General features: G+C 45.2%; 1 protein-coding gene across 1 annotated transcript in view; it reads left to right on the forward strand.

The window, feature by feature from the left end:
• Positions 1-4461: 4461 nt before the first annotated feature.
• ZNF175 (zinc finger protein 175) overlaps positions 4462-16031 on the forward strand; it is a 33918-nt gene continuing 22348 nt past the window's right edge. The window contains 2 exon segments of the mRNA XM_025914726.2: positions 4462-4622; positions 8035-8295. Coding sequence (XP_025770511.2) covers positions 8146-8295 — 150 coding nt within the window. The 5' untranslated portion in view covers positions 4462-4622; positions 8035-8145.

Genomic DNA, 16031 nt, shown 5'->3' on the forward strand with positions numbered 1-16031 from the left:
TATAGTGTATTTATATATAGTACCCAGGTTTTAATGAGTTTCGATAAATGTATTCACCTCCCCCCAATCAAGATGTAGAATATTTTCATCTCTACACACATTTCCATCATACTGCTCCCTCCCTGAGGCAGCCTTTACTGATTTCTATCACCATAGCTTAGTTTGGGTCACACTAGGACTTCATAAGATGGAATCATATTGTAGACTCTTTTACATCTGGCTTCTTGTGATGCCTGCATGCTATCGTATACATCAGTGGGTCACTTGTTTTATTGCTGAGTAGTATCTCAGGAGCAGGGAACCCAGAATCTGCTGCTTCCTATGTCTGCCCTCAAGTTCTAGAGAACTGTTCCCGGAGCTTCTGCATACCTTGTACAGTCCATCCTGCTCCTCTGGGGCCTCAGCAGGCATGTCCTCTGGGCTTTATCTCTCAGTCTCTCTTGCTGACAACTCCACTTCCCCCAGGCCGGGTGAGCATCTGATGGCTCCCATCAGAGCTGCTGGGAAGAGTCTGGCTGGGGTGTGAAGAGACCTGCAGCCTCGGTGATGTGGTCTGACCTGGGGGTTCTGCAGAGACACCAAAAAGTCCTGGAGAGGCAACACCCACATGGTCTCCACATAAAATTTCTGGGCACCCTCAGGTAAAGGTCATTGTGCTACACAGTGAGAGTAGTCAAGGCTCAAACTCAGAAAAATCAAACTCTACTACTAAGAAAAAGAAAGAAAAAAGAAAGAAAATACCAAGAGATTTGGACTAAGCTTAATGAAATTTATGATGATGACGAGTGTTGTGATGCAGTAACTCAGGCTAAGGAGGCAGCTCAATGAGACAACAATCAAGAGGGGCTTCCTGGAGGAAGAGGGACTTAAGCAGAGTAAGATGGACAAGTAGAAGTGTACATCTGATGATTTTGGAGTAGAAAAGCATGCTAGGAAGAAGGAAGAGCAGAGCAAAGACAACTGTGGATCGAAATGGCCTTGGATTTTCAGGTTGTGGAAATTAATCCTGTAAGGCAAGAGGGAAGGAGTGTGTGTGGAAATCTGGAGGGCAGAGGTGAAAAGAGGAAAACTTGGCAGGATATAAATATAAGCATAAATATAAATATGTGAAATATGTGTGTTTATACACACATACATTGTGTATTATATATACGTTATATATAATCTCAGAGTTGGGAATGACAGCATTAGAAGTTGACTTATAAACTAAACTACAGGGGTACCTGGGGGGGCTCAGTCAGTTAAGCATTCAATTCTTGATTTCAGCTCAGGTCACGATCTCACAGTTAGTGGGTTTGAGCCCCACGTCGGGCTCTGTGCTGACAGCTCAGAGCCTGGAACCTGCTTCGGATTCTGTGTCTCCCTCTCTCTCTGCCCCTCGCCTGCTCACACTCTGTCTCAATCTCTCAAAAATAAATATACATTAAAAAAAATTCAACAAGTCTTTCTTGGAGGCCTCCTGGCTTGCTCAGTTAGTGGAGCGTGCAACTCTTGATCTTGGGGTTGTGAGGTCTAGCACCATGTTGGGTGTAGAGATTACTTAAAAATAAAATCCTTAACTTTTTTTTCCTTGGGCATATCATAGGAACCTAATATTTGTTGAATGAATGAAATAGAATATTTTTCTCCAGTGACAGCTCATTCTTATTATGTAGAATCACTGTTTCAAACATTTTGAATATGATCATTGTAGAGGCTGCTTTTAGGCAACAGCAATGGAATAGAGAAAGGGCCCACAGAGACCAACAGAGCATCAACTGAAAACAACCAGGCCCATCAGGCTGATGGGGTTTGGCAGTGGTGGTGGGGGTCCGGAGCTGATGGCCAAGAAAGAATTCTTGAGACGTCCTTGGTGCAAAAAGGTGACTTATTAAAGGACAGGACCCTTGGGCAGAAAGAGCCACACTGGGATTGTGAAGAGTGACTGATTATACACTATGGAATTGGGGGAGGGAAGACAAAAGGGAGGACTCCAGGACTTTCATGTGCTAAAGAGGACTCCTAAGATAAGGGAGGCCTTGCTATTGTTAAGCTAAGGTTGTTTTCCCTCCTGTAGGACATTAACTTTTGGACAGTAGGAGGTTCCTGGAGAAATGTTCTACTCTGTATTTGCCTCAAGTATTTGTCAATGGGCTGTAGGTTATGAGGAAATCTAATTTTATCTCCCATTTCCTTCTTGCCTTTGTTCCCCACATCACTGTGGAGAGGAGGGTGATGTTAGGGCTCCAGGGAACTGAGTCTATGGGTTTCTGGAAGATTGCCTTTTTCTTGTAATTTACTAAGACATAGGTAAACTGATGGAGACTCCTGTCCTGCATGACTGTGCTCTCTGTCAGTTAACCATTCATTTCCCCCTTTCCTTTGTTCTTGGGCAGCCGGGAGTCCCTGAGGGATATCACACATATCCCACCTGGCAGGGTGTTTGTGGGGTGAAGGCTTGCCTTCTGCTCCCACATCAAGATGACCCACCTCAAAATATCCATAGGCCCTAACTAATCAATGGGTTACTTACAACCAGGCACAGTTACCAAATACCAAAAGGGGTTTCCCCCTTAAAATTCTTTTTTAATGTTTATTATTTTTGAGACAGAGAGAGACAGAGAGCAAGCAGGGGAGGGGCAGAGAGAGAGAGAGGGAGACACAGAATCGGAAGCAGGCTCCAGGCTCTGAGCTGCCAGCACAGAGCCTGACGCAGGGCTCCAACTCACAGACTGCTAGATCATGACCTGAGCCTCTCAACCGACTGAGCCACCCAGACACCCCAAGGGTCTTACACCTTTAAATACAGCCCCCACCCACTACCTCCCTGCAGACAGTGTCTCCCTCACTGTCTTTCCCCAGTCCCTTTCTGGTGTATTCATTAAACTTCTATTTCCTTGTTCTGCCTTGGGTGGATTCTTTCATTACCCATGCCGCCACCGGCTCTCACACAAATCGGGTTAGGTACCCCGCCAAAAGCACAACTTTATGAAACAAGAAACTGAAGAACAGAGGGGTTAACTAACTTGCCCAAATCTGAACAGCTGGCTTCAAACCCAGGGAGTCCAGCTCCAGAAGCTTTGTACTGAATTATTATACATACTGCAGTAAATGATGTGGAAATGTTGGGGTTTGGAGCTGATCACCAAGATTTCTTGAGATGTCTTTGGGGCACAAAAGGGTTTTTATATTAAAGCACGGGGACAGGACCCAAGGGCAGAAAGAGCTGCGTTGGGGTTGTGAGGAGTGACTGATTACATACTTGGGAATTGGGAGAAGTAAAGACTGGGGAAGTTTCCAAAAGGATTTTCATATGCTAAAGAAGATGTGCGGGATCCCGGAAGTCTTAGCTACCGGCAAGCTAAGATTGTTTTTCCCTCTAGCAAAGCAGTAACATTAAAACAGTCGGGAGTTCCTAGAGGAACATCCTACTCACCTGTCTCAAGTATCTGTCTATGGGCTGCAGGTTATAAGGAAATTTAATTTTATCTACTTTTCCTTCTGCCTTTGTTCCCCACAACAGCAAAGCCTACAGAACTTTGTAAATAAATAATTAGAAAATGGGGACTGAGAAACAGAAGGAGAGGAATTCCTTCTGAACACTAGGTCTGGCTTTGTCTCTCTCTTTCTGTCTCTACCATTTTCTTACCACAGCTGCACCACACTGGGGAATGGCTCCTCTCTATCAGTCCTGAAGGGCCAGTCCCTGTGTTTGGTCTCCGTGATTGTCAGCAACTCCTGCCAGACTAAGCTGGACCCTTGAGAAGCAAGCCCCCAGCCTACCCAGTCCTCAGAGCCTGGGGTCCCAGCTGCCTCCAGGGGAATCTGGTGATGGATGGAGAGTTTGAGTGCCAGACTCAACACCCTCTGGGATCCCATTTGCCTCTCACCATTAGCATCTCTGTTGCAGGGTGAGTTGTGGTAGGGAAGAGGGAGCAGAACACCTGGATTTTGAGCATTTATTTATTTTTCATTTTTTTAAGCTTTCTTTAAAATTGTTTATTTCTTAAGATTTTATTTTTAAGTAAACTCTACACCCAGTGTGGGACTCCAACTCACAACCCAGAGATCAAGAGTCGCGTGCTCCACCAACTGAGCCAGCCAGGCACCTCCTGAGTGTGGAGTTTTAAATCAGTGTGAAAATACAAAGAAAAGGTATTTTTCGGGATATACAATGCCAGTTTCTCCTAGAAATACATATACAAACAAGTAAGTAATACATCTGCCAAGGTGGGATGGATCCCAAGACTTGGTGAGGTAGCAAACGCCCTCCCTGGCTGTACGGAATGGAAGTCTTTGGAAAATGGCGGCCTCCGGTATCATAATCCTCATGGACGCGGTCATGTCCTTCCTTTGACAACCGCTGTAAGAAGATGACCCGCCGAATAGACTGTAGTACGCCATGATAACTACTGGCAGGGCGTGGCCTCACGGCTTCTACTGAGCCTGCGCACCATTCAATCGCCGGCGCGCCAAGAAACGCCCACGGGAATCGAACCCAGGCCGGAAGTGGCCCAGCGCGGCCATTTCGCTTAGGTTGTTAACTGGTTCTAACCTGTCCGTCGCCTGCGTGGGACGCTGCGGTGATTTAGGATGTCAGCAGTGGACGTCCTGTGGGGCCAATGAGGGGAACTCGGCTTGCGGTGAGTGTGACGGGCTCGGAGGACGAGTGGCGAGGGTCTGCGAGTGATGGGGTCTTTAGTGACGGGAGCTGTGCGGTAGGCGGCGGCTGCTAATCTGAGTTGGGTGATTGGCTCGGTCATTGTCAGTCTTTGCGTGTTTTCCGTGTGTGTAAGTATTTGGGGGGAACTTAAATTCCAAGTGTGTTTTAATACCAACTTTTATACTGTTGATCCTTGACAGTCGTTCATTTGAGGACGGCGAACTGGCTTCTTGGACGGGCCTCAGGTAGCACTGGGGACGCTGGGGGAGTGACTCCCTGGAAGCAGTGATTGATGCAGGGGCAAGCGGCTTCAGGATTGGGGGACTTGGAGGGTCCCATTGTAACATCGGGGACCAGTGTACTTGGGGACCTATAGAAATCAGTAGAGTGGGGCGCTGAGGGTAGCTTATGGGACCCTATCGACTGGAGGCCTAGGGAATCCGTTATGGGGGTTTCCAAGGTCTCTCCTTAGGTCCTTGTGGACGTGATAAGGGTCAGAAATTGGCCTTATGTGGAACAGATGGATGAGGATCTCCTATTGGGATGCATTAATTGGAAGCCGGTGTTGGGGATTATTCCGGGTTCTGTGCAACTCAGTGCCTGGGAGAGAGACTTTTCTTGGCAGCCTGTGGAGCCTGGCTGTGATCGTGTTGTGTCGGGGGACGCATTAGGCGACCTTCTGGCCATCCTGTGGTTCACTCTTCGGGGATATCTGGAGGTCCTTGCTGTCATGACTGCATTTGGGTGCGGCGTTGGAAGGCAATTTATTATGTATTGTCAAGACATGGTAGGTGATCGGGGTCCTGATGCATGTCTGCAGGTTTTGGGGTGAAGGTAGGGGTTAAGTGCTGTAAACTTACTTTATTTTGGGAGGGAGAGGTAGAGAGCAAGCAGGGGAGGGGCGGAGAGAGAATCCCAAGCAGGCTCTGCTCGGTCAGCGTGTAGCCGGATGCTGGGCTCGAACGCAAAAACATTGAGATCATGACCTGAACCGAAACCAAGAGTCAGGCGCTTAACCGTCTGAGCCACGCAGGCGCCCCATAAGTACAGTAAATTTAAGTTTTATCTTTGTTAGAAAAGTCCGGGCTGTCTAGGGTGTTATGGATGGGCACGGAAATGTCCAGAAGCTTAGACACACCAGCGTGGCTGGCTCAAAGCCTCAGCTCTCTGAAGGCAACGGGAGATAGAGATGGATGGTGTTTATGGAAGCTGACCGCGTAGGGGACCACGTGGGATAGAGGCAGCTGTGTGCAGTTTAGGAGGCACAAGAGAGGGGCACCTGGGGCGCTCAGTCGGTTAAGCATCTGACTTCGGCTCGGGTCATTATCTCACGGTTGGTGAGTTTGAGCCCCGAGTCGGCCTCTGTGCTGACAGCTCGGAGCCTGGATCCTGCTTCGGATTCTGTGTCTCCCTCTCTCTCTCTGCCCCCTTCCCCGCTCACTCTCTGCCTCCCTCTCTCTCTCAAATATAAATAAACATTGAAAAATATATGTTAAAAAAAAAAAAAGGAGGCGGAGGAAAGTCTGGTTCTCTTTCCTTCCTTCCTTCTGCGGACTGAGTGACCGCAAGGCAAATTATGTAACAGCACTCAGCTTCAGTTTCCTCATCCACAAAATGGGTATAATCGTGATGGTAATGTTTAGTTGACAGGGTTACGTGCAAGTAGAACCAGGTACCTGATAACCTTACTTGCTGATTTTTATCCAGCGTTCACCGCATGCTGGGCAGGTGCTGGAGGCGTCGTAAGCCTCATCAGCATGTACCAGTTTCCCGTCGCCTGTGATAAAAACTTGCGTTTCCATTTTGGAAACTGCAGTTAAAGTAACATCTTCATATTCTCACAGCTAAAAGGTGGCAGAGCTACAATTCAACCGTCCTCTAGAGCAAACTCTTACTGTGATTAGGATCTTGGGGCGCCTGGGTGGCTCAGTCGGTTAAGCGTCCCGACTTCGGCTCAGGTCCTGATCTCGCGGTCTGTGAGTTCGAGTCCCGCGTCGGGCTCTGTGCTGACAGCTCAGAACCTGGAGCCTGCTTCTGATTCTGTGTCTTCCTCTCTCTCTGACCCTCCCCCCATTCATGCTCTGTCTCTCTCTGTCTCAAAAATAAACGTTAGGAAAAAAAAATTAAAAAACCTAAAAAAAAAATAATTGGGATCTTCTGAGCTTTTATTCCATAGCAGTGTGGTTTTGGAGTGGTGGTGGGGGTTCAGAGCTGACGGCCAAGAAATCTTCAGGGGCGCCTGTGTGGCTCATTTGGTTGAGCGTCTGACTTCGGCTCAGGTCATGGTCTCGCGGTTTCTGGATTCGAACCCCGCGTTGGGCTCAGTGCTGACAGCTCAGAGCCTGCAGCCTGCTGCGGATTCTGTGTCTCCCTCTTTCTCTCTCTCTGCCCCTCCCCCGCTGGTGCACGCACGCACGTGTTCTCTCTCTCTCTCTCTCTCTCTCTCAAAAATAAACATTAAAAAAAAAATCTTGAGACAGATGTCTTTGATACACAATGGTGATTTTATTAAAGCATGGGAACAGGACCCGTGGGCAGAAAGAGCCTCACTGGGGCTGTGACAGGTGACTGGTTATATTCTATGGAGTTGGGGGAGGGAAAGGCAAAAGGGAGGTTTCCAAAAACGATTTTCATGTGCTAAATAAAAGAAGACTCATAAGATCCTAGAAGCCTAGCTGTTGTTAAGCTAAAGTTGTTTTTTCTCTAGCAAAGCATTAACATTAAGACTGTAGGGAGTTCTGGGAGGAATGTTTCACTCTGGCCTCCATGCACTGCAGGTTATAAGGAAATTTAATCTTATTTACCGTTTCCTTCTTGCCTTTGTTCCCCACATCCTTATGCAGGGGAGGGTGATGTTAAGGCTCCAGGAGACTGAGTCTGGGTTTCTGGAGGTTAGGCTATTGATAAGATTGTCTTTTTCTTGTAATTTACCAAGACTTATGTAAACCCACGGGATTCCTGTCCTGCTTGACTGTGACCTCGGTCAGTTAACCAGGTCAGTTAACCATTCGTTTTCCCTTTTCCTTTGTTCTTGGGCAGCCACGAGTGCCTGAGGGATATCACATGTATCCCACCTGGTGGGGGTTGCGGATGTTAGCTTGCCTTATGATCCCACATCAATAGTATCTAGCATAGGGGCACCTGGGTGGCTCAGTCAGTTAAGCGTGGCTCAGGTCATGATCCCAGGGTCGTGGGATCGAGCCCCGCATCAGGCTCTGTGCTGACAGCTTGGAGCCTGCTTGGGATTCTGTTTCCCTCTCTTTCTCAAAATAAATAAATAAACATTAAAAAAAAAATTATGTCTAGCACAGTGGCCTTCCCCGAAGGACTCTCGAAAATACTTGCATGGAGCAAATGTTCGATGAATGACTGTGTGGGTGTTCCCTCTCCAGGACTTCCCGGTGGCTCTGCAGAGCCCCCGGATCAGACCACACCAGTGACGCTGCTGGTCTCCTTAGAAGCCCAGCCAGACTCTCCCCCGCAGCTCTGACTGAAGCCTCCAGATGCCCACCCAGCTTTGGGCTCCCGGGAAGAAAGGACTTGCTCACAAGAGAGACCGAGAAGTGAAGCCCAGAGGAGACATGACTGCTGGTGAGGATTTGTCCCAGAGGTCCCAGGCCCTGGGTTCAGAGGAGCAGGATGGACCATGCGAGGTAAGCAGGAGCCACTCCAGGGACAGTTTCCAGAAATTGAGGGCAGACACAGAAAGCAGCAGATTCTGGACTTTGTGTCGCTCAGACCATGTGCATCCGCCTGCTGAGAGCGGGCCGCGGGGGCTGATGTCCCCTCGTTCACAGGCCATCTGTATTGTAGAGGAAACCAAACCGGGCTGATGGAGGGGAGGCTTGGCCCTGGGGCAGAGGGAGAGGAAAAGGTAGCTCCTGATCCAGGTGAGAAGCCCCAGCCACTGGCAGGGAAATGCGAAACTTCATCCACCACTGGGTGTGTCCGCGTGTTCTAAGCCGCTTGCCCCCAGCTGCTTGCCCCCTACCTGACTTCTCTTTACCTGCTGGCAGGGGTTTGCTTCGTTTCCCGTCTCCGCATGGGTTACAGGAACATAGGATACTAGAGCGAGAACTGCCTTTTAAGGACACGTGTGGGTTTTCCTGTTTTCAAAATGAATAAAAATGCCAGAGAATAGTGTTTCTAAGTTGCCCCAGATATTAATATTTAATATATGGAAATAAGAAAGATTCTTGGGTATACTCAAGACTTCCTAAATTACAAGTTAGTCTGTGTATTTAAAGACATTGTGTGTGTTTTTTTTTTTTAATTTTTTTTTTTTTTTAACGTTTATTTATTTTTGAGACAGAGACAGAGCATGAACGGGGGAGGGTCAGAGAGAGGGAGACACAGAATCCGAAACAGGCTCCAGGCTCTGAGCTGTCAGCACAGAGCCTGACGCGGGGCTCGAACTCACTGACCGCGAGATCATGACGTGAGCCGAAGTCGGCCGCTTAACCAGCTGAGCCACCCAGGCGCCCCATGACATTGTGTGTTTTAAAACAGTAATGGGTGGCCATAATAATAAACCGTGTGTCACTGCCTTGTGATGGGTTTATAATCAGTTACAGAGAGATGTCCTGTTTTTTAAGTATAGTAAATGCATGGGTTATTACCACTGTGAACCAACATACTGTGAGAAGATTATATATTTCAATTATGTTTAAAATCCACTCCACCTGACAGAAACATTTGATAATAGAAAACATTGAAGGACATTAAAACTATTAAAAATAAATGCCGAGTAAAAATCATTTAAAAATTAAAAGGTATTGCCGCAGATATTTAAAAGTCATTCTTTTTTTAAAAAATGTTTATTTTTGGGGAGATCTGGATGTCTCCATCGGTTAAATATCTGACTTCGACTGAGGTCATGATGTCGGGGTTCGAGGGTTTGAGCCCCTCATCGGGCTCTGTGCTGACAGCTCAGAGCCTGGAGCCTGCTTCTGATTCTTTGGCTCTCTCTCTGCTCTCTCCCTGCCCCTCCCGTTTGCACTGTCTCTCAAATACATAAATAAAAACTTAAAATGTTTATTTCTTTTTGAGAGTGAGAGCATGAGCAGGGAAGGGGCAGAGAGAGGAAGACAGAATCCCAAGCAGGCTCTGCACTGTCCACACAGAGCCTGATGTGGGGCTTGAACTCCCAAACCGTGAAGTCATGACCTGAAATCAGGAGTCAGACGCTTAACCTACTGAGCCACCCAGGTGCCCCCTAAAAGGCATGCCAAAAATGAAAAGGTAAAACACCCAAATTTCACCCAGAACTGTCCAAGATCTTTGTTGTGTGACTGTTAGTTTGCTCGGGCTGCCGTCACGAAGTGCTACAGCCTGGGTGGCATAAACAACGGAAATGTATTTTCTCATGATTCCAGGGGCTGGAAATGCAAAGTCAAGACGTCAGCAGGGGTCTTCCTTCTGAGGCCTCTCTCCCTGGCTTGTAGATGGATGGCTTCTGACTGTCCTCGTGTGATCTGCCCTCTGTGGGGGTCTGTGTCTCATTTCCTTCCCTTTTTTTTTTTTTCTTTTTTTCCCTTCATGTTTACTTATTTATTTTGAGAGAGGGAGAGAGGATCCACAGCCGGCTCCTCACTGGGGAGGAGCTCGATTTCATGAACTGAGATCGAGACCTGAGCTGAAATCAAGTCAGCTGCTAAACTAGCGGCTTAACCAGCTGAGCCACCCAGGTGCCCCTTAATCTTTTATCAGGACCCCCAGTCATACAGGATCAGAGCCCACTCTACTGACCTCATTTTAACTTGGTTACCTCTTTTTTTTTTATTTTTTTGAATGTTTCTTTATTTTTGAGAGAGAGGTAGAGACAGTCCGAGCGGAGGAGGGTGGGGCAGAGAGAGAGAGACACACACACATACACAGAATCCGTAGCAGGTTCCAGGCTCTGAACCCACAAACCCCGAGATCATGACCTGAGCCAAAGTCAGACAGACAGACAACCAACTGAGACACCCAGGCTTTAATTTTTTTTTTTAATTTTTTTTTTTTTTTTTACCTTTTTATTTATTTTTGAGACAGAGAGAGACAGAGCATGAACGGGGGAGGGGCAGAGAGAGAGGGAGACACAGAATCGGAAGCAGGCTCCAGGCTCTGAGCCATCAGCCCAGAGCCCGATGCGGGGCTCGAACTCACGGACCACGAGATCGTGACCTGAGCTGAAGTTGGACGCTTAACTGACTGAGCCACCCAGGCGCCCCTTGAGACACCCAGGCTTTTAAAAGACCATGTCTCCATGGTACTGGGGGTTAGGATTGGCCATAAGAATTTTCTTGGGTGTGGGGAGCTTGGAGGGGAGACACAGTTAAGCCCATAAACGGTGACAAACAGTACATCGTAGGTAAATGCCTTTCCTTTTGCCTTGATATGTGTTGAACTGTTAAGAGCAGGATTGAAAGCGTGTTCAGGTGGGTGTTATGATACATGTTACTTCACATCGGCTCATTTCCTTTTAGATGATGAAAATAATTTTGCCGGCTTGCCCTGGTTTTCGTTTTGCCGTTTCAGTAGATCCTCCCGTTGCTAATTCAGATTTTCACTCAGCTTCTCTGTTCGTGTTAGGCTATTTACCACCAACATTCGCAGTCTTTTCATCATGGTCTTCCTCGGCTTCTGCCAATATTGTGTTGTTATTCTCTACTTTTTAAGCCTGTTAATCTGATCAAAAATAAATAGATGCCACGGCTGCTTTAATTTGTATTTTTTACGTTGTTTTATGGGTCTTTTTTTAAATTGGAGTGTAGTGACACAATGTTACGTTGGTAACAAGCGTACAACATATTAAATTGACAAGTGCTATCATCTGTCACCACAAGTGTTCCCTATGCTGTATCTTTTATCCTTGAGACTCATTGGTTCCATAGCTGGAAGCCTGTACTCCCCACTCCTCACCTTTGCCGATCTCCCCATCCTCCTCCCCTTCGGCAACCACTGGTTCTCTGTGTTTATGGGTCTGTTTCTGCTTTGCTTGTTCATTCGTTTTGTTTTTTAGATTTCAGATACAGGTGAAATCATACAGTATTTGTCTCTGACTTATTTCACTTAGCACAAGACCCTCCCGGTCTATACACAGTATATGCACACCCGTGTGTCTAACATTTATACGCACCCCACATCTTCTTTATCCGTTCCCCTGTTGATAGATACTTAGGTTGCTTCCATATCTTGGCTGGTGTAAATAATGCTGCAGTAAACATAGGTTACCTCTTAAAAGACTGTGTCTCCAAATACAGGCACACTCTGAGGTACTGGGGGTTAGGACTTTGACAAGTCCTAACCTTTTCAAGGCACTGTTTCCATTTTCTTTGGGTAAATATCCAGTAGCGGAAATACTGGATTGTGTGGTATTTCTATTTTTAATTTTTAGGGGACCTTCATGCTGTTTTCCACAGTGGCTGCACCCATTTACATTTCCACCCACACTGCGTGAAGGTCCTTTGGTCTCCACATCCTTGCCAACACTTGTTACTGTCTTTTTGTTTTTTTGTTTTGTCTTTTTATATGAAAGTTATTGTCAAATTGGTTTCCATACAACACCCAGTGTTCATCCCAACAGGTGCCCTCCTCAATGCCCATCGCCCACCCTCCCCTCCCCCCCCCCATCAACCCTCAGTTTATTCTCAGTTTTTAAGAGTCTCTTATGGTTTGGCTCCCTCCCTCTCTAACTTTTTTTTTCTTCCCTTTCCCTCCCCCATGGGTTCCTGTTAAGTTTCTCAGGATCCACATAAGAGTGAAACCATATGGTATCTGTCTTTCTGTGTATGGCTTATTTCACTTAGCATCACACTCTCCAGTTCCATCCACGTTGCTACAAAGGGCCATATTTCGTTCTTTCTCATTGCTGCTATAAACATTGGGGTACAAGTGCCCCTATGCATCAGTACTCCTGTGTCCCTTGGGTAAATTCCTAGCAGTGCTATTGCTGGGTCATAGGGTAGATCTATTTTTAACATTTTCAGGAACCTCCACACTGTTTTCCAGAGCAGCTGCACCAGTTTGCATTCCTACCGACAGTGCAAGAGGGTTCCCGTTTCTCCACATCCTCACCACCATCTATAGTCTCCTGATTTGTTCATTTTAGCCACTCTGACCGGCATGAGGTGGTATCTCAGTGTGGTTTTGATTTGTATTTCCCTGATGAGGAGCAACGTTGAGCATCTTTTCATGTGCCTGTTGGTCATCTTCTTTAGAGAGGTGTCTATTCATGTTTTCTGCCCATTTCTTCTTTTCATGTGCCTGTTGGTCATCTTCTTTAGAGAGGTGTCTATTCATGTTTTCTGCCCATTTCTTCACTGGATTATTTGTTTTTCGGGTGTGGAGTTTGGTGAGCTCTTATAAGTTTTGGATACTAGCACTTTGTCTGATATGTCATTTGCAAATGTCTTTTCCCATTCCATCAGTTGCCTTTTAGTTTTGTTGATTGTTTCCTTTGCTGTGCAGAAGCTTTTTGTTTTGACGAGGTCCCAGTAGTTCATTTTACTTTTAATTCGCTTGCCTTTGGGGATGTGTCAAGTAAGAAATTGCTGTGGCTGAGGTCAGAGAGGTTTTTTCCTGCTTTCTCCTCTAGGGTTTTGATGGTTTCCTGTCTCACATTCAGGTCCTTTATCCATTTTGAATTTATTTTTGTGAATGGTGTCAGAAAGTGGTCTAGTTTCAATCTTCTGCATGTTGCTGTCCAGTTCTCCCAGCACCATTTGTTAAAGAGACTGTCTTTTTTCCATTGGATATTCTTTGCTGCTTTGTCAAAGATTAGTTGGCCCTACTTTTGTGGGTCTAGTTCTGGGGTTTCTATTCTATTCCATTGGTCTATATGTCTGTTTTTGTGCCAATACCACGCTGTCTTGATGATGACAGCTTTGTAGTAGAGGCTGAAGTCAGGGATTGTGATGCCTCCCACTTCGGTCTTCAAAATTACTTTGGCTACTCGGGGTCTTTTGTGGTTCCATACAAATGTTAGGATTGCTTGTTCTAGCTTTGAGAAGAATGCTGGTGCAGTTTTATTGGGATTGTATTGAATGTGTAGATAGCTTTGGCTAGTATTGACATTTTGACAATACTTATTCTTCCAACCCATGAGCACGGAATGCTTTTCCATTTTTTTTGTATCTTCTTAGGTTAATTCCTAGGTATTTTATGATTCTTGGTGCAGTTGTAGATGGGATCAGTTTCTTTGTCTTTCTGTTGCTTCATTATTAGTGTATAAGAATGTAACTGATTTCTGTACATTGATTTTGTATCCTGCGACTTTGCTGAATTCATATATCAGTTCTAGCAGACTTATGGTGGAGTCTGTCGGGTTTTCCATGTATAATATCATGTCATCTGCAAAAAGTGAAAGCTTAACTTCATCTTTCCCGATTTTGATGCCTTTGATTTCCTTTTGTTGTCTGATTGCTGACGCCAGAACTTCCAACACTATGTTAAACAGCGGTGAGAGTGGACATCCCTGTCGTGTTCCTGATCTCAGGGAGAAAGCTCTGAGTTTTTCTCCATTGAGGATGGTATTAGCTGAGGGCTTTTCATAAATGACTTTTATGATGTTTAAGTATGTTCCTTTTATCCCGACTTTCTCAAGGGTTTTTATTAAGAAAGGATGCTGAATTTTGTCAAATGCTTTTTCTGCATCGATTGATGGGATCATATGGTTCTTATCTTTTTTTTTTATTAATGTAATGTATCACATTGATTTGTGAATGTTGAACCAGCCTTGTAGCCCAGGAATGAATCCCACTTGATCATGGTGAATAATTCTTTTTATATGCTGTTGAACTCAATTTGGTAGTATCTTGTTGAGAATTTTTGCATCCATATTCATCAGGGATATTGGCCTGTAGTTGTCTTGTTTTGCTGGGTCTCTGGTTTGGGAATCAAAGTAATGCTGGTTTCATGGAATGAGTCTGGAAGTTTTCCTTCCCTTTCTATTTTTTGGAACAGCTTGAGAAGGATAGGTATTATCTCTGCTTTAAATGTCTGGTAGAATTCCCCAGGGAAACCATCTGGTTGGTTATTGGGAGACAACCATCTCTTATCTGTGGGAGATTTTTGTTAACTGATTCAATTTCTTTGCTGGTTATGGGTCTGTTCAAACTTTCTATTTCTTCCTGTTTGAGTTTTGGAAGTGTGTGGGTGTTTAGGAATTTGTCCATTTCTTCCAGGTTGTCCAGTTTGTTGGCATATAATTTTTCATAATATTCCCTGATAATTGCTTGTATCTCTGAGGGATTGGTTGTAATAATTCCATTTTCATTCATGATTTTATCTATTTGGGTCATCTCCCTTTTCTTTTTGAGAAGCCTGGTTAGAGGTTTATCAATTTTGTTTATTTTTTCAAAAAGCCAACTCTTGGTTTCATTGATCTGCTCTACACTTTTTTTAGATTCTATATTGTTTATTTTTGCTCTGATCTTTATTATTTCTCTTCTGCTGGGTTTGGGGTGTCTTTGCTGTTCTGCTTCTATTTCCCTTAGGTGTGCTGTTAGATTTTGTACTTAGGATTTTTCTTGTTTCTTGAGATAGGCCTGGATTGCAGTGTATTTTCCTCTCAGGACTGCCTTCACTGCATCCCAAAGGTTTGGATTGTTGTATTTTCATTTTCGTTTGTTTCCATATATATTTTTAATTTCTTCTCTAATTGCCTGGTTGACCCACTCATTCTTTAGTAGGGTGTTCTTTAACCTCCATGCTTTTGGAGGTTTTCCAGACATTTTCCTGAAGTTGATTTCAAGTTTCATAGCATTGTGGTCTGAAAGTATGCATGGTATGATCTCAATTCTTTTATACTTATGAAGGGCTGTTTTGTGACCCAGTGTGTGATCTTGGAGAATGTCCCATGTGCACTCGAGAAGAAAGTATATTCTGTTGCTTTGGGATACAGAGTTCTAAATGTATCTGTCAGTTCCATCTGGTCCAATGTATCGTTCAGGGCCCTTGTTTCTTTATTGATCCTGTGTCTAGATGATCTATCTATCCATTGTTGTTAGTGGGGTATTAAAGTCCCCTGCAATTACTACATTCTTATCAATAAACTTGCGTATGTTTGTGATTAATTGTTTTATATATTTGAAGGCTCCTGTATTCAGTGCATAGACCTTTAATTGTTAGCTCTTCCTGATGGATAGACCCTGTAATTATTATATAATGCCCTTCTTCATCTCTTGTTACAGCCTTTCATTTAAAGTCTAGTTTGTCTGATAGAAGTATGGGTACTCCGGCTTTCTTTTGACTTCCAGTAGCATGATAGATAGTTCTCCATCCTCTCACTTTCAATCTGAAGGTGTCCTCAGGTCTAAAATGAGTCTCTTGTGGGGGCGCCTGGGTGGCGCAGTCGGTCAGGCGTCCGACTTCAGCCAGGTCACGATCTCGCGGTCCGTGAGTTCGA

The sequence above is a fragment of the Puma concolor genome, chromosome E2, assembly GCF_028749965.1.
Source record: "Puma concolor isolate L17-30 chromosome E2, mPumCon1.1.hap2, whole genome shotgun sequence".
Lineage (NCBI taxonomy): Eukaryota > Metazoa > Chordata > Mammalia > Carnivora > Felidae > Puma > Puma concolor.